The 24051-nt window shown below is 39.0% G+C and overlaps 1 protein-coding gene across 2 annotated transcripts in view; it reads right to left on the bottom strand.

Annotated features, from left to right (window-relative positions):
- Positions 1 to 267: 267 nt before the first annotated feature.
- Positions 268 to 24051, bottom strand: part of BCKDHB (branched chain keto acid dehydrogenase E1 subunit beta) — a 195346-nt gene continuing 171562 nt past the window's right edge. Inside the window, exons 10-11 of one of the 2 annotated variants that reach the window (XM_054569652.1) lie at positions 3478 to 3626; positions 268 to 1920 (exon numbers count right to left, since the gene is read on the bottom strand). In XM_054569652.1, coding sequence (XP_054425627.1) covers positions 3486 to 3626 — 141 coding nt within the window. In that variant the 3' untranslated portion in view covers positions 268 to 1920; positions 3478 to 3485. The remainder of the gene's footprint in view (positions 1921 to 3477; positions 3627 to 24051) is intronic. The other variant, XM_054569653.1, reaches the window with a different exon arrangement.

Below are 24051 nucleotides of genomic sequence, written 5' to 3'. Positions count from 1 at the left end.
TAAGCCAAGTGGATTCCTGAAATCTTTCCCAAACTTGGGGCTGACAAATAATCTTTTCCCATCCTATACTTACAGGTGTTTCTATTTTTAAACCAAGGACAGAGCTATATTTTTACTCCTAACAAATGCTTGGGTTCTCCTTTTCAGGCTACTGTTATCCAGAATCTGTGATTAAGTGCTTTTCCTTTACCGTGCCATTTCTGGCACTCTACAAATGTTACTTTCTCTGTCCTCCTCCAAATACCCGATAAAAATAAACAGGACACATTTTTAATTGTAGTTTTAATGTGACATATACATTTGTAATCTTAAGAAAATGTCCACTTTTTACAGTGTTTATATAGAAAGGAAAATACTCTATGACCCTGTTTCTCTGCTTTTGGGGGAGGGTGGAGGCAGCGCTGCCTGCTGGACCTGAGAAGAATCGCTTCTGGATCCACGGGAGTGGGGCGGACCTAAGAGCAGCAGCCCGGAGGGCAGGGCCAGCGCTGAGGGGCTCTGCACAGAGACTCCTTGGCAGGGCGGGCCTGTCTGAAACCATGGCGGAGGGCTGAAGAGGCGAATTAAGAAGCAAGAGGCCCTGGCAACCTTCCCAGCAAGAAGGCTTCCTCCTTTTTGAGCCTTTTGTTGCTGCTAATGTTTTTCTTTTTAGCTATATAATAATATAAAGAATACAGAAAAAAAAATACTTGCTTTGTAACATCATGGCAGAAAAATACAACTACAGCATAAGCTTGGCACTTTTATAACTAAAGACAAGCCCATGCTGTCCATGAAGAGAGGCAGCAAGTTTGATCCTGCTACCACGCGCTGGGAAAAAGTGAGTACACCCATCAGTACACCCTGTTGAAGCAAGAGGGGAGAATGAGAAAAAGCATTCCAGAAGTTTTGCCAACATACAACCAATCATCTTAGCCTTAAAGAACTAAACCAAATACAATAAAGTTGAAAATTCAGCATTTCTCAACATTTCATTTTACTCAGATCTAATGAACAAGTTAACAACTAGTCAGAGGGGAGCTAGAAAATATTAATACTTTCTGAGTTCTTCTGGCTGGGCTAATAATCAAATTAACAGAAACAGTTTAACAGGAGAAAAGTCAAAGTTTTAATACATGTGCACGGGGAATTCACATAGGCGTGAAAAGTCCAAAGACAGTGAGGCAACACTGGGTATGTAAGACATTTTTGGACAAAGGAGAAGAGGTGGGAACAGAGTCTTAGATTTCAGAAGTGAGAACTGGCGATTTGCAAGTAGTTGAGGAAGAGGGAAACACACGTGGCAGGAAAATCCTTGCTGGGCAACAATGGGACAAAAGAGGTATCTAGGTAACAGGCACCTGCATGAAGCCCTCTTGTTTATCATATCAATTCCAATCAGGTTAAGGTGAACAGCCCAAGATCTCCTTCCTGAAGCTGCTATCTGTCTGAATCTCTTGGGCAGGGGGAAGGCGGGTGGGGAGGGTCAAAGCCCTCCCACCCCCCACCACCCCGAGTCTTGTTTCTTAATAAACACCTTAAAATCAATAATATCTCAAGTGAGCAGCTTCAGCGTGGCAGAAATTTGGTTCCCTTCATCTGCAATAATACTTCTTTTTAGTAATGGAAAAAAGACACACAACCTGAAGACAATCTGATTTTGCTTTTTAAAATAGTATCCCACGCCCAGTATTTACAGATGTAATTAAATGGAATTTATAAGACTACCACATGGAACACTTTAAAAAGTTAATCTGAAACACCTTTAATGGAAATCAATTCATGTGTGTTAATACAATAACTAATTTATAATTTTCAGCCAGTCAGTATCCATTGTGATTCATTTCATAAAAACTCTTATTTTCACAAAGAGATAAATCTGAGACAGTATAAAAAATTCAGAAAAATATTTCTGTATCTAGTCATGATCTTCCAGTTTTTCTGTAAAAGAAATCAACAATAATTATAGACATTCTGGCCACTGTGGATTAAATATAGATTTTTCTTAATTGTATGACTACATTCTTTAATGCCATTTTAACTTTTCGTATAGAAAACCTATGCATGTTTTACCATATTTTCATAACAGGCTCAATTTTTTTTCGTTTAAAAAAATACATATCCAAATGTAAAACCTGCACCTAAATATTACTTTCAAAATAGCAGCAAGCCATATGGCTGCATGTTACTACTTTGACTCTCCATTATGAGGGTCCACAGAAGGGAAAAAGATGGACAACAAAATGAGGAAGTCCCCCAGTCAGTCTTGAGCGTGACTTTACTGTAGAGGCTGGTTGCTTTCACAGACATCAGAGGACGTCAGAAACAAAGCACCTACCTCTGCGTGTCTGAGAGAATACCAGGGCTGTGTGGGCAACAGCCCTCACTTAACAGCACTCTCAGAACAGAATGACAAAACGTATGGTGTGGAGATCAGAGGAGCAGAAGGGAGCATTATTTTCTCTATCTGCACACATTTAAAGGTCTCTGTCTGGTTTTAGGTGAGCTATCTTTACTATCCATTCACAGAATAAAAGAATATAGTATTTCTTTTTTCATTTTTTTATTGTTGTTCAATTACAGTTGTCCACATTTTTCCCCCATTGCTTTCCCCTGCCCTACCCACCCCACACCTTCCACGTTCAATTACAGTATTTCTTAACTTTAAAAAGTATGGGCTATACTATTACACAGCATTGAATCCCTTATGCACTTTGAATCATTTCAAAAATGCCAAAAACAAAATAAATCAGTGTGTGAGTGATAGTAACTTCTATAGTATTATAGCCCTAAAAACTAACGTAGCAGTGTTTAACGGTGTTTATTGTTGCTCGACCAACACTGCTGAGGGGCTTACAGGAATCGCTTAGAAAATTGTAATGAATAAATGTCATTTATTATCCACAATTTAAAAACATTCACTTGCCAAATAGATTCTTGAAATGGTGCTGGTGCTGGATATTTTAGGTTTTTCTAAGTAAAAATTTCCCTAATACATAATTAATAGGTTTCCTGTTCAACAAATCTATTTTTTCAGATAACATAAAGGCAAATATCAGAATATTACGTATGAATCATTGAGTCAAAATCACTGGGGCCCAAATTGAAGGGCCATTTTTAAATAACTGAAATTACCCCTATTCATGAATATTTTAAATAGCTGATAAAAATATACAGAAATCAGAGTAAAAGTTGGAACAATGGGGTAGGGTGTATTTGCAATTAAACCACCACAGAGAAGATCCTAATCTAGTGATTATTCAATGTTAACAAATGCATGCATCTATTTATGAGAAATGAAATAACACATATGCTTACTGTGTTCCTATTAAATGCAAATTTACTATAAATTTAAGTTTTTTTCTGAAATTCACATTTTTTTTCCTAGAAGTTGCCATTTACAAAAATACAACACACTGATGACCGCTGCTGCTTGAGTATCAGAACATTACTGTCAGGGACACATGCTGGCTTTCTCAAAACGCAGGGCAGACTTACCTATGTGGTCAATAGTTGATCATCTTTCGAAGGGCGTCATAGCACTTCCATTTGTCTGGGATGTAGAATGGCTCAAAAATGTGAGGAAACGGTGTGTCATACCCACATACTCTTGATATAGGAGCCTCCAGGTTCAGGAAGCATTCTTCCTGCGGGTAAGAATACAGGTGGTTAACTTCAAGAAGATACCTTTTTTCACAGAGATGAAACATTTCAACTTAAAATACGATTCCATCCAAGGGCATTAAAATAACTCTATTGTAATGTGAAAAAAGCAGGTTAAAAAAAGCGGGTAACAAATAGCATGTTTGACATGACCCCAGTTTTACTTAAAATATGTGTATGTATTGAATGCTTACACACATGTCCACTGTTTAAGTCAAACCAGATTATACCAGACAAGCTGTTCTACAAACATAAATGTAAGGCATGACAAAGTCATAGCAAGGGGTTCACAGTAAACTCTGCAACTTGAAATTAGTGATGGTATATTTTCTGTTTCCTGTATTTTTCAAATTTTATATGCAATTACCATACTGGGAATGGCAGGAGGTAAGAAAAGACTCTATTTTGTACTTTATAAGTATTGTTAAAGTTTTTACGACACAGTATTATTTTTGTAATTAAATGGCACTAAAATAAGGAGAAAGAGTAAAGTGAAGAATTATCTTCTTCTGTGGTAAGTTACTATTTTATGGAATTAACAAACAAATTTGTTATTTTATATGTAGTATTTCCTTAATTTGAAAACAATTACTGTAAATTCTGTGGAATTAACATACTATATGTAAGTATATAAAATGTGTAATAAAAATCATGGAGGATTATTCAAGGATATGGAAGACTCTGATTCAGCTTTATAAGTCTATCCGCTAACCAAATGAAACGGTTTGAAATTTTAGCACTTTGCTTACTAAAGTATATTAAAGAGATTTAAATTTTTCCTTCCATTAATTTGTGTTAAAACCTCCTTCAAAGCGACTGGAAATAAGATGTTTGGGCCACGCAAAGATGTTTGGTCTCACTGAACTGGTTCATATAAAAATGATTTATGTATGATTACTGTTTCTTTGGACAACCATCAAAACACAGCATGTCTTTGTTCTGCATCAGTTTCCTTCTTCATACAGAAGCTGTACACAAACACAAATACACTCATACACTCTTAGAAAAATACTTGAATCTCATTGGCAGACTGCAGATCAATGTACCTAATTAATTCTCCACAATGCGTATCTCTCTTCATTATATACCACAGTATGACACAATAACTATAGAAACCATGTGCCCTAAAGTTTCAAAACAATTCAGATTAATCATGTTCTGTTCCAGTGATCACATTCTTCTTTGCAGTCCCCAAGCATACTCATAATTTTAAAACTACATTTGATGATTTTTGATTCAGAAACAGTAATCCACGGAAAATTAGGAAGAAATAATTACCTAGCCCAGAGGGAACTGTGGAGATTACAGGTAGGACCCACCACAGGAGCTAAGATGGAAAGTGACAGTTGCTGGTTTCTCTCCCTGGGGAACTTGACATGGAAAACAATGATGGGCATGACTGTGATGTTCCAAAGCAGACCGCAGGGTAACAGGTAGTCCAGGGCAACAGAAGAGAACCCAGACAGGTGCCAGGAGAAACTTTCCTCCAGCTACTTGTGGTACAAAGTTTCACCCTGAATCCAGTTAGAAGGACTGAAAGTGAACCCTAAACCCGTTATGTAGTACCGCCTTCATGTATTTTATTGTGGTGTGTGCTTTCACACAATCAGGTATTTGATGAAAATCAGATACTCCTTCCAAAAGACTCTTGGATGAAGTTTCTATGTATGGTAATTGCATTTACTTCTATGTCTTTTTGTAACTATGAAAATTTTCTTTCTAAAATAGTGACCAGTATCTATGATATAGCAGGCATGGTGCTAAATGACTTCTATTTTATCTCATTTAATCATTTTACAAATACATGAGGGAGGTATTATATTCCATTTCACAGGTGAGGAAACTTGCCAGGGGTCAAAATAGATACATACATAGCCAAGAAAGGTTCCAACAAAGCCCAAGTCCTTAGTCACTCTTCAGCAATTTTGAAGCATCACTGTTGAGGATAGCAGTAACAAGAAAAATAGGAATAAATAAAAACAATGAAATGGAAGGCAGGCTGGGAATACATTTTTACAACAGGACTTCAAGAGGCATAATGGGCGAAGTTTGGTCTAAGAAGCCTCTTCCATATTCATATAGAAGGAAAAGGCTAAGATGTGAAGAAGCTGAAAACACACCTCAGCACGAAGGTAACACCCAGAGGAATAAACAGATGGTCTTGGGTACCAGGAACCTCCTAGGCTATACTAAATGATTCAAATAAGCATATCCCAAATTGTTTATATATTAGCCATCTGGCTTGCTAAGCCATTATAACCAGAAAAGGAAACAGACACTGTGGAATAACAATTTCAAGTCATAAAAATCACAGACTCAGGCAAAATGAATTCTGTATTTGTCTGTTTTCTATAACTAAACAAAACAAATGTATTATTATCTTCTTGAAACTGCAGGAAACAGAGATCCTGAAAATTTTCTAGCAGGTGGGAGAAGGTATGTAAAAATGAAATATGATCCATTATCTGTTTTAAGATAAATAAAACATTAGTGATAGGTTTTGAAAAATTAATTGTACTGCAATATTCCTATGTTTTGGTGAATGTAAGATAGATCAATATGTATGTGTATGTCAATATCACTCAACACTTAGCCCCATTTCCTGATTCAAGTTTCAAGTGCATCAACCATAAATTCTCCTGTCACCACGTCACAGGAGTTACATCACTGAACTGGGTCTCAGGTGTTCCACACTGTGGTTTGGTCACTCTCAACAAATCTTTTTGTTGTTTTTATGGCGGGGCTGGTAACATAAGTGATGCAGCATGGAATTTGGAATTCCTTCTGAAGGGAACTTATGCTCTACTATGATTTAACCACTGCTAGCCTCTGATTACTCAATAGCAAAATAAAAGTATTTAAAATTCTGCTGTGGTATCTTCCTAATTTTTTCTAACACTATTATTGCCTTGCCTATTTGTTTCCCTAGGTTATGAAGTAGCATATGAGAAGTACCTAGTTGCATGCCTGACACTTCACAGTGCTCAGTGAGGTTTCTGTTTTCCTCTTAAGATTTTCCAAGTTATAATAAACACAAGGTAAATATTTGAAATAATAAACCAAATCATTGAAGACAATATTCTGGTAACACATAAAAGTCAACAGTGACAAGTAATATCCCTTATATTACAGAACCTGAACAGCTACTATTTATTGGATACTTTCTAAACCTTTAAAAAAAAAAAAAAAGGAAATACCAAAACTAAGTGGAAGTGCTGTATGAGGAACGAGGATGGAGACCACAGTCAGTCATGCCTCAAGGAAAGGCAAGCCCAGTGCTGCCCCCTGCTGGGGAGCAGAGACCTAGGCACTAATTGCCAGTTCCTGAGGCTACAGTCAAGAGCTAGGAAAATGGTTTAAAATTTCCTCCAAAATGAACATGCTTTCCAAGCAGTGCTACTATAGAAAAGTAGCCTCTCAGTCAGCTACCAAAAGGTTACCAGTAGAAGTAGATAAATTAATGGAATCAAGGCATACGTACCTCAAAAATAAAGTCAAGCATAAAGACCACACAATCTCATTTGATTTATTTTAAAAGGTATCATTTGGCTTTTGTTTTTTAATTCAAGGTAATTCTAGGCTCAGATTTCTTTGTAAGAGCAATTTTGAAAGAATTTTTATTCCGGTGTTCTGTGACATAAAGTTGGGTATGGCCCACTGTGCAACAACACATACATATCAAATTGGAAAATCATGTAGTTTAAAGTCAAATAAGAAAAATTTAGGTATTTCATGTATGTTCCTACTTTCTTACAGCTGATATTGGCTAATGAGATTCTTCCATTTTCCTGAAAAACTACTGAACTAATTTTTCTAAACATTTAATGGAAAGTCAGGAAACAGGACATAGTAATGAGAAGCACATCACAGCCCTGGCTGGTGTGGCTCAGTGGATTGAATGCCAGCCTCAGAACCAAATGGTCATCAGTTCGATTCCCAGTTGGAGCACATGCCTGGGTTTTGGGCCAGGTCCCCAGTGTGGGGGTGTGCAAGAGGCAACAACACATTGATGCTTCTCTCCCTCTCTTTCTCCCTCTCTTCCCATCTTTCTAAAAATAAATAAATAAAATCTTAAAAAAAAAAAAAGGCATATCACAAAGCAGAACGAACATGCATTCCCTAGAGACTTATCTGATGAAGCAGGATTTTATGTTCCTCCTTGGAACTATGAGAAGCATCAGTCCACAACTTACTTTCAAAGTAGTACCTCAAAAAACTGACTTTTAAGTTACTTTTCAAACATAAAGATCCAGGTCATTTCATATAATTGTTATTATGCCACCATAACACATTTAAACTATAAGAATACAGTTTTGTTTCCAAGGGGAGTTTTGTGGGAGAGTCCATTAAGCTACACATACAATGAACATTGAACAAGACATATAGTTCATAAAGTTATTTCTACTCTAAGAGAAAACATTAAGAAAGAACTTCAAATGATTTGTGAATGTGCTTAGTTTTAAACCTAAATCTAATACCACTGGGTTTTTGTCTATTATTATTAATAATAAAACAATGGGTATTCTGCTTCTAAATGCAATTACAGTAGTTGTCCAGATGTTATAATGAACAATACAACTGTTAAACTCTAAAAAGATCAGAAAACTAAACTAATATACTACAATGATGTATATTTGATAGGTTTAAAGTCCATGAGCTTAGAAACTTATTTTTGATTATATACTGATTGGTTCTAGTTATTTATGTAAGGGTAGACTTCCTCCACTTTCCAAATATTATCAGAGAATATTTGTTTTAAATTGGTTTAATTCTACCATGAAAACGTGCCCATAGCCAAAACATGAGTTTTAGCTGATGAGAAAAAAAGAAAATGATTCTGGTATCTTAAATCATATTCTCTCAGCAAGTGAATCAAAGAAACCTGTAGCTTTTTCACTGGTCACATAGATTCTGGCAAGTTTACCACTACTGGCCATCTGAGCTACAAGTGTGCTGGGATCAACAAAACCACCACCGAAAAATTAGAGAAGGAGGCTGCTGAGATGGGGAAGGGCTCCTTCAAGTGTGCCTGGGTCCTGGATAAACTGAAAGCTCAACATGAGCATTATCACCATTCGTATCTCCCTGTGGAAATGTGAGATCAGCAAGTACTGTGTGACCACCATTGATGCTCCAGGACACGGAGACTTTATCAAAAACATGATTACAGGCACATCTCAGGCTGACTGTGCTGTCCTAATTATTGCTTCAGGCGTTGGTGAGTTTGAAGCAAGGATCTCCAAGAATGGGCAGACCCCCGCTTCTGGCTTACACACTTGGTGTGAAACACGTCCTTCTGGCTTACACACTTGGTGTGAAACAGCTGATTGTTGGTGTTAACAAAATGGATTCCACTGACCTGCTCTATAGCCAGAACAGATAAAGGGAAATTGTTAAAGAAGTCAGCACCTATATTAAGAAAATTGGCTACAACCCTGACACAGTAGCATTTGTGCCAATTTCTGGTTGGAATGGTGACAACATGTTGGAGCCAAAAGCTAAGGGGTGGAAAGTCAGCCATAAAGAGGAAAACGGCAGTAGAACCACATTGCTTGAAGCTCTGGATTGCATCCTGCCACCAGCTCGTCCAACCGACAAGCCCCTGAGTCTGCCCTTCCAGGGTGTCTACAAAATTGGTGGTATTGGTACCAGCCCTGTGGGCCGAGTGGAGCCTGGTGTTCTCAAACCTGGCATGGTGGTCACCTTTGCTCCAGTCAAGGTTACATCTGAAGTAAGGTCCGTTGAAATGCACCATGAAGCTCTGAGTGAAGCTCCTCCTGGGGACAATGAGGGCTGCAATGTCAAGAACGCATTTGTCTAAGATGTTTGCCATGGCAATGTGGCTGGTGACAGCAAAAGTGACCCACGAATGGAAGCAGATGGCTTCACAGCTCAGGTGATTATCCTGACCCATCCAGGCCAGATCAGTGCTCGTTACACACCTGTTCTGGGCTGTCACACAGCTCATACTGCCTGCGAGTTTGCTCAGCTGAAGGAGGAGACTGATTGCTGTTCTGGGAAAAAGCTGGAAGATGGCCCGAAGTTTTTGAAATCTGGTGATGCTGCCATCGTTGATATAGTTCCTGGCAAGCCCATGTGTGTTGAGAGCTTCTCTGACTGTCCTCCTCTGGGTCATTTTGCTGTTTGTGTCGTGAGACAAACAGTTGCTATGGGTGTCATCAAAGCACCGAATGAGAAAGCATCTGGAGCTGGCAAAGTCCCCAAGTCTGCCCAGAAAGCTCAGAAGGCTAAATGAGTACTACCCCCAATACCTGCCCTCTCAGTGGTAATCAGTGGTAGAAGAACAGTCTCAGAACTCTTTGTCTCAATTAGCTATTTAAGTTTAATACTAAAAGACTGGTTAATGATTATAATACGTCATAAACCTTCAGAAGCAATGGAGAATGTTTTGTGGGCCATTTCTTTTATTTGTGTGCGTGGCAGTGTTTAAGTTATTAGTTTTTAAAATCAGTACTTTTTAATGGAAACAACTTAACCAAAAATCTGTCACAGAATTTAGAGACCCATTAAAACAAAGGTTAATGGCGGGGGTTAGCGGGGGGACCCTGTAAAGGCACTATGTCAGCAACTCCAAATTAATTTCATTATGAATTAAATCAATATAACTTAATTAATTTTAATAGTTTTCATTTAAGCTAATGGCTTAACTATCATGCATCATATTTTTTAAAAGAAACTTAAAATATATATTACTCTGTACCAGTTTTCTATATAGCATAGATGTATGAAATTAATTCTTCAGACAGCAGATTACCTAATCTATCCCCAAACTAACAGAATGTTCCCCTAGACATTAGAGCTACGTTCATTTTATTTTTCTAATACCACTTACATGAGATATAGTCAACAAAAACTTGGTGCCGTGAGGTTTCTCTAAACGATATAGGTTTCAACTTCTAAAACACAGTTGAACCTATATAACTAAATAAAGCAGTATATGCATAAGAATAATATAATTTTATCCAGACTTGTATAACATCTGAAATATTATACTCAGACCCAACTATTTCAGCAAAACTTCCATATAAAATCATAATTTTAACTAAATTAAAAGCTGAGATATTTATTACTTAACTTGACTGGAATGTCTTTAATGTCTGCTGACTTTTTAAAAAATTCCGTTTTTTCCTTTTTAATGCAAATTGCTGGAAATTTATTATAATTTTTGTTTTTTAAGATTTTTTCCAGCTATGTAAAGAATGGAACTGAATTCTAAATTAGGATTTTCATTTAAATTCCAACTCATTTTTAAAATAGAAGCTTATTTTCTAAAGTTAGAAATACTATTTTTGACCTAAACAGTTTCCCTGGATACAGTCTAGCTACAGCTACCTAAGCAAAGTTGGAAAATGATATTAAAATATTCATAGAAATGATTCATATTCAAATTCAATAGCCATGTCAGAATATAAGCATGTTATTAATGTAGACAGTCTATGAATCTCGATACATTATTGTTTAAAGAACAAATTTCAATATAAAAATTTAACATTAACATCAATAATTTACTGTATAATATATTGCTTTCTTCTAAAAGTCATAGTTTTATGAATTTCACTGTATTTAAAATCAGAAATAAATGAAAGCAAGTGAAAACTCATTCCTAGAATTTATAATCTTATCTAAAATCACTGTCACTCCATCCAAACCACTCTTGTTTTCCAGGTAAAGCCTGTAAAGATTTGGTTCTGCTTTCAAACTTTCCCCTCGATACAGCCTTGAGCTATGAACCAAAGCTGCCTCACCGATTTCACCTGAAGAGCACTGTAAGAAACAATGGCGAAAAAATCAATTTCTTCATTAAATCTTCCTGCAACACATTCTTTTTATTTGCTGCAATCAGTCTGCAATAATGTTCTGAGGTTGTAAAAGTTCAAAGTCTAACGTTTAAATTCTTTTGAGATATACGATGTGCAAATTTTGACATTTAAAATGTACTGTGGCTCCATTGCTTTTGTTAAAACAATTTATATTCAACATTGGAAAAAAAAGCAATGCTCTCAAATTTCCACAGACCCTGAAGCTTCTTAAAATTTATAGTTCAAAATTCTTCCTATACAAAAAAGCATGAACAGCAGCGAAGTTCGAAAGTGAAATTTCTTTAGAATGTGGATGCATAATGATAAATACAAGCGACTTGCAGCCCTGAGTCATTGCGTGAACAAATCGCTCTCTGTAAGGTAGGATTTTTTTTCTTGGCTTTGCACCAGGAACTTTAAAATACTCTGGTAGAGCAACATTTGATGATCCTACAAAGCATTCACTTTTTCTGCTTATTTTTTTTCCACAAAATTCTTTGAATAGTATTCTAACACCACTAAATGGTGCTCGGAAGGCAGAAATGAATCCTAGCTAAAGCAACCTGACGATTCCTTTGTCTCATAACATAGAAATGTACCGGTATTATCTTAGAGTTCGGGAGACTGAACCCGCACTAAAAAAAATTTGTTACGGTATGTCACAACCTGTTGTTAAGTTTCAAGGCCAATTGCAAAATGAAACTACAAGAACAGAGTGATTTTCCCCCATCTGGCACCATCTTTCTAAAAAGTTTGAGAAGCTAGATTTAAAAAATAATGGCTAAAATATTTTCTATTTTACAAATGATACACTTTTGCTACACTATAGAGGGGTTGTTTTACTGCTTTTTCCTTCTCTTTAAAAATGTTTCATTTCTAGTTTATCTTTTAGTTTGTTTAAATGAATGCTAAAACAACTGCTTAAATAAGGCAAGGAAAAGGGAAAAATCAACTTTATCGACATAATGACAAAAATAGATGTGTTGATGTTTTTACTGAAATTAAACACATTTTTTAAAAAGTTAACATTGGGTGTCATAGCAACGGAGTCTTTAAGCTTGGTTTTGCTGAATGAACAAATCATGCCAACTTATTTTACAACAGTTTAATTCTGGTCACTGGATCACTGCAATTTTACTAGGAAAAGCACAGCAGAAATAAATGTTCTAGGCTATCACCAATAATTAGGAAGATGTGGTCAAAAGCTCGTTAACCGGATTCCAGTTGCACCTCCAAAGTTTAATAACTGAACAAATTAACAAAGCAAACAAGTTTCTGACCTCGGTAATGATGGTGATCTATGACCTGAGTTAAGGAAAGGCTTGTAAATGCTCTCACTATTTAGATGAGGATGACTTTCACTAACATAAGGAATTTGACCTATTCATTAAATCTAGCAACTATTATTACTGCCTGTAGCAAATTAAAATAAAATACAGAATCCCCAACATATTTTCCTCTTCACTGCATTTCCATATCTATGTTTCTACCTATAAAGGTGGTTAATATTTCCTACATAGAAATTTTTCAGGTTGAATGTCTATGTATTTGCATATATATATATATATATATATATATATATTTAAATATGTTTTAAACACACACACGCACTTCCTTTTTTTGCTCCCAATATTGGGTAAATTGTATGCTGATAAGAGGAACCAAGGTCTGCATGTATTGCATAAATATATATACTTAAATATATATATTCATATTCATTTATAAATCCCTCAATTAGGAATCAGAGGCTAACATGAAAAGCAATGACTCTTTGAAAGAGATCCCAGAAGTTTCTGGGTGTGTCATCTATCGCACACAATGATGCACATAAGCACACATGGACACCAACAAACAATTCTGTGTTTAATCAATATGTTCTAGCCAATATCCTGGGAAACAACATGGCAGCCTAGAGGAAAAGAAATGTATTAGTCCGTATGCCTATCGGTTCAGAGAAAGGAATAAGTGCAGACATGCAGGCAACAGAAAAGCCAGGCATTCACTAAATAGTAACCAAAGAGATGTTTTTTAAACAAGGGTTAAGTGTTTGTACAGCCTCACTTAATCCTTCCAACAACTTTCCATGGTGGCGTAAGTGAGGAGCTGAGGCTGGCCAAGTTTAACGGAGGACGAAGATCACACAGGTGCTCACAGTTTTGTTGGTATTAGAACCAACTCTCCTGTTTAATCTTGAGTGTTACCGAGAAAGATTTAAGGTTAAATAGTGGGCCAAAACGTTTTGCTTAGATACAAGGTAATATTTAATATTTGCATCCAGTGTTCATCATACCTATGAAAGAAAGGCTGTGGAACTGTTTGTTTTTAACTAGTCCAATAAAGATTTTTTTTTTAACTTTAATAAAAAGCTTTAAAAATTTTGCCACATCACTGGTTATGTTGTGTGTCCTGTAGCCTAGACTAGAAATAGCTTGCACACCGTACAAAAAGGAGCGGTGGGCTTAATTTGGCCCACAGGCCAGAGTTTGCTGACCCTTGCCTTTGAATAATCGTATAAAAATATGAGTTATTATTCTCATTTTTTTTCAGAAGGAATGAACTAGGAGAACTTAGGTCAAAGTAACACAGGTTTAAATATATTTCTAGATTTCTTTCTCTTATTTCACAAGCGCCAGGGAGCTCTCCCTTTCTGTTGTGCAGGTTTCTAGGAGGGGCAGGGGCAAACAACAAAAAAAGACTTAGCAGTACAGTGCCTCTTTTTCAGTGGGGAGAGAAGAAAGTAAATTCTAAATTAGAGCTACAGTAAGTTCGGCTTGGATCTATATTTGTTCCCTTTACGTACTTGCTGGGGAGAAGATGTGCAAATGAGAGGAAGGGTAGACATGAGGACCTTTTCTCCACGCAATTGTCAGAGTGCAGGACACAGGTTGTCACTCTCAGTTCTGAAGCTGTGAACTCTTAGGAAAAACTGGATGTTCAAACTATGGTAGGCTGCAAATTTAAATTAAAAAAATCACTGAAGTGCTCCATCAGGAAATTAAATGTTTCCTTTCATTTATTTCCTTATCTATAATAAAATCCAGATGAATTTAGGTACTAAGTAATTTGATAAGAATGTGACAGTTATTTGCTAGATGAGAAAAATATTTTAAATAAACATAGGTTACAAGTTTCATCCTAGACTTAAATTAGAATATGAAATTTAATCCTTTCCTCACAGTTAACTCACTTTGTAGAACTCTAAAACTACAGAAGAGAATTTCTGAAGTAGCGAAAGAAATGCCTTTTAAGAATAAAAATTAAGTTCTTTTTGTGATATTTAAAACCATAGATAAGACTTGTAATTAGATTAATCTTAAATTAAAATGTAAATTTAAAAAAAAATGTAAATTTAAGTGTGGCACAGTTTTCCCTGCCTCAGACTGTATTTGTCAGTTTCAATTAGTGGTCAATTGGCACAGTCTCTAGAGCTGACCTGGGGTGTTTATTAAATAGCTGTGGGCTCTCATATTATAGGTGTGAAGCTGTTTACACACATATAAGTGCCATCAAGTAGACATGGCTGTGTGCAGAGCGGTCCATCCCCAAGCGTGGAAGCAGATAGGTCCCAGCTGCCTGGATAAGCATTTCAGTCATCCCTGGGAAAGTATCACTTTTAAAAGCCTGATTAAAAAGTTATATATGTACGTAATATATCTGGATTAGGATGCAGTAGAATTGCATTGGTTTCAACCCCCAGTTCCCTAAATGTGCATGCATATGTTTGACATAACAAATCACCAACCCACAGGATTTTCCTTAGGTTCCCGCAAATACTAATTATGTAGCAAGTTTAATTAAGTACATATGATTCACTTCAGCAGTAGGTACTCCGTTATTTCGGGATTGCCAAAAGGGATCTGAAGTGTCTTTTCTCCCTCCAAAGCAATCACACTGTGTGCCAAACTGATAAATAACTGTTCAGTACAGCTGCAGAGGAAATGTGCAGTCTCAGTCCTGTAAGTACAGTGTCCACACATCAAGCTGTCCTGCGAGCAGTCTCGGATTTAGAACTGCTGATGGCAGGTTTATGTTGCTGTTATTACGATTATTATACATGAGTATTAAGTCACTTCTTTTACCCAGCACGGCTTGTGCAGATTCCTCTAATGCTATGATTTTCCTCTACCTCACAACACTTGCTGATACTCTGAAAACCCAAATATTGATAAATACATTTGGTCAGCATCTTGTTGAATTTTCAAGCTCTGCAGCTTACATGAAACACAGTAAAAGTTGTTTGTGTGTTTGAGAACACATTTATGAAACAATGAGCGTGCCATACACTATTTAACCGCATTCCTGAAGGTAATCACGTATGTTTATTATAAATGCTTTTCTTTTCATTACAGAAGTGTGCAAACAAACCTCTAAACAAATCAGAGCTACAGAAATTAACCTATTTTATCTCAGTAATTCAATTTCTATGGAAGGAAATTCTTTTCAGAGGTGCTCTCCAAACTGGGTGGGTTGCCGGATGCTTAAGGCCATGACCGCATTCCCTCAGAGGCTGTTAGATTGCTATGGCAACTCCTCTTTCCCTATCAATAAGCAGCAGCTCTGAACACTACCATTCTGGGGAAAAAAATAGGTTTCCTCTTCTGTAGTGATAACAATAGGAACTAGTTTCAAGACTACAATATACTACTTTTTGTGCAAAACTAACAGTATCTTTGCTAACTGAATTAGTTCACTAGAATCCACCTTTAAAATAAATGCAAAATTAGTGAAATCAGTCATTGTAGTATAGTTTCAAAACAAGGTAAAATCTATGATGTAGTAATCTAAGACTGTTATAGCTGGAGTGGGTCCTGAGCATAGGTCCAGACAGAAGAAAATCTGTCTCTAGAGAGCAAATGACATGTAAGAAGCAAAACTGACAACAAGAAACAACATACGCTTCCATACAACTCTCAGAGTTTCTAACACATTTTCAATGGTTATATTTCTTATCTGTGGTTGTTTCTAGGTATCTGAGTATTGCTGTGTCCGGAGTAATAAATAAATTGATTACATTTACTAAATTAAATACATCTCCCTCCTATTCAGGAAGGTACTTACAAGCTTTGTCTTCACTGGCTCAAGTATCAATAGGTAAATCTTTAAAGCTGCATCTTAGTTTAGGTGTGTAAAACAACATTGCAAGGAGTCGTGACCACTGCTTTCACAGCCCACTGTATTAGAGGGACAAACCCTGACACAGAGTAGGCATTAGTAAATAATTGCTAACCAAACAGCTCCAGGTCTGGCTCATGTTCTGGTTCACTCTGGGACCTTAATGAGCTTAGTCACCGAGGAGGCGAAAGACCAGCAGGACATAAGGTGGGTTGTGGAGATATTTACTCCTTAGCAATTACCACACAGTCTTACTCATCTAGCAGCCTCCACACTGTTGTTGCCATTGTGATCCTGTCCCTCCCCCAGTTAGAAGCTTCCCCTGGCTCCCCAAAACTTTTTCTTCATTTACCCCTATTTCCCTCACAATCCAATACAGACATGCACAGACCTACTGCCACCGCAAAGCTTACTATTTTATAACATAAAACACTCCTTTCGGAAACTCTGATTTTTCTATCCCCTGCTATCTTCACATGGCCCACTTTTCAAATTCAGCTCAAATGCCTTTTTCCAGGAAGCCTTCAGGACCTCGATGTTGACTTTGTTTAAACATTCATTTATTCAATCACTTGTCAATCAAGTATTTCAGACCCCATGATGTCCCTCCTTCCATAGCGTTTTATATTCTAGGGGGGGAATGCGAATGAGGAACTCCTAGACAGGACGTCCACAGAGGCTTGTAGCAGACAGCACAGGGAGCTTTAAGTTGTACAGAGCGCTCAGGGAAGGGCTTTCTTCAGAAGGTGGCTCTGCCAGGTAACAAAATAAGTACAAAGCTATGGAGGCAAAAGAGAGCCTGCTGTGGTCCAGAGGTAGAGAGGGAGCTCTGGGGACCTGAGCACAGGATGGAGGGGAGAGTGGACAAGGGAGTAACAACAGAGCAACGGAAGGGAAGGAGGGGACAACCTGGTGGCAGATGAACAGCCCTGATAGTGACAGATGGTTTTCATATTTTATATACCCTACATGTTACAGTGCACATGCAAGAGTAGCTATGGAGAGTTACAAGATTTTCCAGGTGAACTCAGGGTTCATTTACAGAAAATCAGTATATCATTAGAAACGAATACCAGAGTTCCTGAGAATCTCAGTGAGACATGAAACAATACAGAGATAAGGGTAGTGCGCCAAAGTACACAACATGAATGGATCACTCTTCTGTGTTATTTAGGGGAAATTATCATTTCCTTTAGCATTTTTGAGAAATTATCATTTCTCAAAGAAAACATTTTGAGAGAGAAGATAGCGGCCCAGTAAGTGGAAGCTGAGTCCACTTGCTCTTGTCCCCAACTAGGATACTTGGTTGATCTTCTGAAAAATAAACTGATCATTCAATGGAATCTTACATGATACAAAGTTTGGAAGCCAAGGAGTACAGAAGACACTTCACAATAGGCTCTACGGAGACTTTAAAGGTTGAAGGGGAAGTACCCAGTGTGCGGCCCCTGCAGCCACAAGGAGCCTGGTGAGAGATCACAGCTTTGCAGTTCCCTCCCATCCCAGGGCAGAGACCCCCCAGACCCGGCTGGGAGTGACTAGATACACAACGTCAGGGAGATCCAGGCCCCCGCCCCCGCCCGGACACACACACAGACGGAGCAGCCTACCTACAGCTGTAACAGCAAATGCCAGCTGGGAAAGTGCCAGAGAGAGAGAGAGAGTCTATCTGCACCTGGGTCGGGTGGAAGAAGCTGGCCAAGCCAGCTGTGACTGTGAGAGACTTTCGGCTTTTTGGAAGGTGGTGTGTGAGGAAAGCCGAACAGTGACTCGGGACTGCAGTGGGAGTGCCTAGAGAGACTTTTTCAAAGGGGAGCTGAGGCGTGCTGGGCAGGGACCCTGTTCGCAGCTGCACTGCCAGCAAGGGCAAAGGACTGAGGGCGCGGTTTTGCTCCCACTCAGTGCAGCTGGGAAGAGAGATCAGAAAGGTGCACAGTGAGGGGATTTCTTGGCCCCAGCCCAGCGCAGCTAGCAGGCCAGAGGCTGTGCAGAGTGGAGACTGAGACTGGATGGGCCAGAGTTGAGCATCTGAGTTTATGGACAGCCAGACAGTGCCACCTTCCCCTGGGGAGATTGAACCTCCAGGAAGGAAAGGATACACCCAGCCCCCACCTCCAGGATTGCAAGTGGGAGAGGTTCATGAACCCCCTCCAGGATGCATATCCCCAAGAGAAAGAAAGAAAGGGAAATGCCTAAAGGCCCATTTTGAACTTCTCTAAGGGAGACAAAAGACATTGGTTCCCAGGGCCCTGTTCCTCTGAGGCCAGCAAAGCAGGGAGATCAGCAATCGGTGCAGTGAGGGGGAATCAGGGCTCTGCCCAGCCTTGGTTCGCACACAGAGCTGCCATCAGCACCAAGCAGGATAGAGCTGATCCCCTTACACAGATTGGCCCCTTCCGTGAAACAGGCAGCTAATTCATCAGAAACTATATATTATTGGAAATAAACTGGGACAAACCAAGATCGGTGGTGCGGGGGCAGGGGGAACACACCAAAGGGGTGAAAGATGTATACTTGGAAAACTAAAGAACACTAAAGAAGGAAATTGAGGAAGATACAAATAAATGGAAGCATATACTGTGTTCATGGGTTGTAAGAATGAACATCATTCAAATGTCCATACTACCCAAAGCAATTTATAGAGTCAACACAATTCCTACTGAAATACTAATGGAGTATTTCACAGATCTAGAACAAATATTTCACAAATTTATAGGGAACCAAAAAAGACCCTGAACAGCTTCAGCAATCTTGAGAAAGAAGGACAAAGTAGGGGGATCACAATACTGGTATCAAACTATACTACCAGGCCCCAGTAGTCAAAACTGGTACTGGCATAAGAACAGACACACAGAACAATGGACAGAATAGAGAGCCCCAAAATAAACCCACGTCCCCATGTTCAATTAATATTTTACAAAAGGGGCAGGAGCATACTATGAAGCAAATATAACCTCTTCAATAAATGATGGGAGAACTGGACAGATGCATGCAAAAAAAGGAAACTAGATCACTAACTTACACTATACAGCAGAATAAACTCAAAATGGATAAAAGACTTAAATATAAGTTGTGACACCATAAAAGTCCTAGAGGAAAATATAGGCAGGAAAATTTCAGATATCCCACAGAGCAACGTATTTGCTGATATATCTCCTAGGGTAAAGGAAATAAAGGAAAAAAACAAACAAATGGGACTACATCAAACTAAAAAGCTTCTGCGCAGCTAAAGAAACCATCATGAGAATGACAAGGGAACTGGCAGTATGGAAGAACATGTTTGCCAATGATACAGGAGACAAGGGTTTAATCTTCAAAATATATAAAGAATTTATCTGACTCAATACCAGGAAGACAAACAATCCAATTAAAACATGAGCAAAGGACCTGAAATGGCACTTCTCCATGAAGGACATACAGAGAGCCCATAGACATCTGAAGATGACCACCATCACTTATCATCAGAGTGATGCAAATTAAAACCACAATGAGATATCACTTCACACCTGTCAGAACGGCCATCATTAATAAATCAACAAACAAGTGCTGGCGAGGCTGTGGAGAAAAGGGAACCCTAGTGCACCGTTGGTGGGAATGCAGACCGTTGCAGCCACTGTGGAAAACAGTTGGAAACTGTCCCTCCTGGTTTCAGGGACTGCAGCCTTGCCGACAAGCAACAGGGCCCCAAGGCTGGACCTGAGCAAGGAGGCCTTGGAAAAATAGGCCACTGAGGGGACAAAACCTGTCCCCCTGCTTGGCCCCAGAGGATGGCTGGTTAGTCACTGATGGGTAAGATCCCTCAATGGCAGGGGCAGCCTAAGACAGGCACAGTCGCATAGGGGCCATCAGGGAAAGTCTTGGGGGACATGGAGAAGGAGCAAAAGATCCTCACCCCCTCAGCTTTGTCATGGCCTGAGTCCCCATTCTGTCTGAAAGAAGTCCCCTCATCTCATGGCTGCTCTGCTCCACCCACCTGACCAGGTCAGTGAAACAATACTAAAGGCAGGTATAACCCTAAAATGGATCAGGTGGTTCCCAGGGACAATTAGGCCTGGAAAAGAAATGCATTAAATCCTATGAAAGCTACTTTGCTAAGAATGCCTTTGAGTTAATGAGTGATGGTGTTAGGGATCTGGTATAGGGCGAGTTTATTTTCCCAGGTTTTAGGGCTGAATAGGTACCACCCTACCAGACCCTGACCTGAGGCAAATCTCTGTGTTCCTTCAATTGTTATCTATGATCTCTATCTGTTTTCTGTAAATACAGCCTTTAGGCATTGATTGATAAGATTTGCATGCATGCTGTATACCCGTGCCCACATTGTTCTCAATAAAAGCCACTTCAAGAGAAGGGCTCGGGGCATTCTCCACTGGAGGGAATTGCCACTCTCTCTCTCTCTTGACAGGGAAATTGTGTCTGGTACAGTTTATTTCTTCATTTGCAGTAACAGGGGACACTCTGCGGGACAGAGCCTCCTCCACAGAAAACAGTATGGAATTTCCTCAAAGAATTAAAAATGGAACTGCCTTTTGACCCAGTGATTCTGCTGCTGGGAATATACCCTAAGGAACCCAAAACACCACTTCAGAAGAACTTAAGCACCTCTATGTTCACAGAAGTGGTATCCACAATGGCCAAGTCCTGGAAACAGCTTAAGTGCCCATCAGTCAACGAGTGGATCAAGAAACTGTGGTACATTTACAGAATGGAATACTACTACACAGCACAAAGAAAGAACTCCTACCTTCTGTGACAGCACAGATGGAACTGGAGAATGTTATGCTACATGAAATAAGCCAGTTGGTGAAAGATAAATACCGTAAGATCTCATGTATAAGAGGAATCACAAACAAAATAAGCGAACGAACAAAATAGAACCACAGGCACGGAAACATAGAACAGACTGACAGTGATGGGGGGAGGGGGGAGGATGGTGGAAAAAAGGGGAAGGGACTAGTCAAATAACACGTATGAATGACCCACAGACATAGACAAAAGTGTGGGAACTGACGGCAAGAGCAGGGGGTGGGATGGGCGGAGGAGGGGAATTGGGACAACTGTAATATAGTAACAACAAAAAATGATAAAAAAAATCATTTATAGGATCAACATTTTGAAGAAGTTATGAAAATAAAAATAGAAAATTTGAAATTAGAAGTATTTTACTATCGTTTGTGGCTAAATGGAATCCTTTCTGGCTAGTATTCAAACATCTTTTCTCTTCTTGTAACCTATTAATTAGCATATCCAGTGTCTTAATGATAATATCCATTTCCAATATACTCACACTATATATTTCATCTTCTTATCTCTGCATCTCTCTCAGTGGTTTCTTGTAATTATGTATTGTAAAGAAAAAGGTTCAAAATTGAGTAACCTAGCAACATGCACAAAGATTATTGTTCCTTTAGTAAGGAATATAAATTCACACAGAAACAAGTTTTTATAGCCTTAGGGGCTGTAGAGAAAAACCGCCCCCCACCCCCAGGCCCACCATTCATGTCCTGTCTGTGATGTCGGTCACCAAGGCTGATTACAATTCAGCAAACTCTGAGCTAGTCCCACAATAATTTTGCTGCCCAGCAACTTGGGGTGATTGTGACATAATCTAAAAATGAAAGCAAAATATAACTAGAAAACTTTCTATGTACCCAATTATACAAAGTTCAGAAGAGTATATTTGTATTTGCTTAGCATTTATTATAATTCTGATTTATAAAAATTCAGATTATTTGAAAATTCTGTTATTTAGAATTATTAACTGGAATTTCTATGTGCAGACTTACTTCTTAGAAAGTTTAAGTAAATTCCAATTCATTATCTTTTCACATTGTGAAAAAATGTTTCCTTTGTGAAATAAAGAATGACAAAACAGATCATTTCCTTTGGGTTTCAGACTCATGCGGTACTAGCAAGCAGAGGACTTACGTCCTTGTTCTGAATCTGTTATCATCTAGGTAAGAGTGGCTCTAGCTTTTCTATTCAATCATCCACACTCCCAGTAGGCCCTGATCAGCATGATAATAAAGGAAATCGAACTCTAGTCGATGAAAGAGTCAATGCCCGTTCTGACCCCCTTTGTAAGAAGTCATCCTAGCATACAATGTCTGGCACACGGCAGTAAGTCTGAAGTTGACCTGAAAAATTCCAGTTTTCACTTATCTTAACATCTCTCAAGCTGGGAGGAACGCAGGGGCTTGAGAGTCCTTAGCCCTTCAGTAAATACTGGTAACAAAAACCAGATTTTGAACAAGAATTTCAGCCCTGCATTCCTAACAAAGCTAACGCTCAAGAGGTTGTCAGCTGACCATTTTGACACACACATGGCAACAAAAAAGAGAGAAAAAATACAGACGGCCACAGAACCAAAATAAAATAAACTCACAATAACAAAAAAGAAACAAAAGAAACCCAAGAACCTTAAGGAGTTACAAAATGCTTTTTAAGGTTAATTCTGAATAAATACTGAAAGGGGCTAACATCGCAGTAATGAGACTGAGATGGTGATGGAGGTAAGTGCAGTGCTCACATCCTCACACAACCACATTAAAATTACAACCAAATCACAGAAACACCATCCTTCAGAACCACCTGAAATCTAGCTCAATTAAAGTTCTACAATTAGGGATTTGAAGAAGAGCCACGCTGAGACTGGTAGAAGAGGCAAAGATGCTGAACCGGCTGGTCCCACACCCATGTGGAGTAGATAAAAACTGGGACGGATATCTTGGCTCTGGAGGCTTCCCTGAAGGAATAAGAGGTCCCAGCCCTGCACCAGGTTCCCCAGACCAAGGTTTCCGTGATGGGCAAAGAAGTCCCCATAGCTTCTGGCTGTAAAAACCAGCAGTGATTGAGGCTGAGGGACATGAGGGCTTCAGGAGTTCCAGGCAGTTCCTCTTAAAGGGGTCCACACACAGACTTACTCACTGAGGAACTCACCCCCTCTGAGCTCCAGCGCTGGAGCAGCAGCTCAAAAGGCAATAAGGGCACACGTGAAGAAACTGAATTGTCACATCAGGGTGAGCTGAGGGGCAGCATTCGGTCATACAATAGTGCTGGCAGAGGCCACTGTTCCTTTCCTGAGAGCCCCAGGCAGAGCCAGCAGGCAGGCGCCTAATCTGTATCTCCACCCACCTGGCTCACACTGTTTGCCACACTCTGGTGATTCCCTGAGACCCCACCACACCAAATTTTCAGACCCACCCAAGCTGTTTCCAGTGGCTTTTCCATATGAATGGCCTGTCTTGGGTCATGCTTTAGACTTTCCTAAAATCCCTCGAACAAGTAGCATCTGGCCTTAGCATGCCCCATACCTCTAGCTAAGTGGCCCCAGGCTTGACACTCGCAGCAGCCAGTCTTAGTTCACACCTTGGCCTCTCCTGGTCACCTTCAAGTAGCAGCCATCTACAGATCTCTTTGTAGCTCATGCCAGGTGGCCCAGGGCAGAACACAGGCCATGGCTGACCTTGGCCTGCAC

The sequence above is a fragment of the Pteronotus mesoamericanus genome, unplaced genomic scaffold (genome assembly GCF_021234165.1).
Source record: "Pteronotus mesoamericanus isolate MK-2021 breed Mesoamerican mustached bat unplaced genomic scaffold, CSHL_Meso_final contig_20, whole genome shotgun sequence".
In the NCBI taxonomy this organism is placed as follows: domain Eukaryota; kingdom Metazoa; phylum Chordata; class Mammalia; order Chiroptera; family Mormoopidae; genus Pteronotus; species Pteronotus mesoamericanus.
The sequence above is the reverse complement of the archived record's forward strand: the minus strand, read 5'-3'. Positions and strand labels throughout refer to the sequence as shown.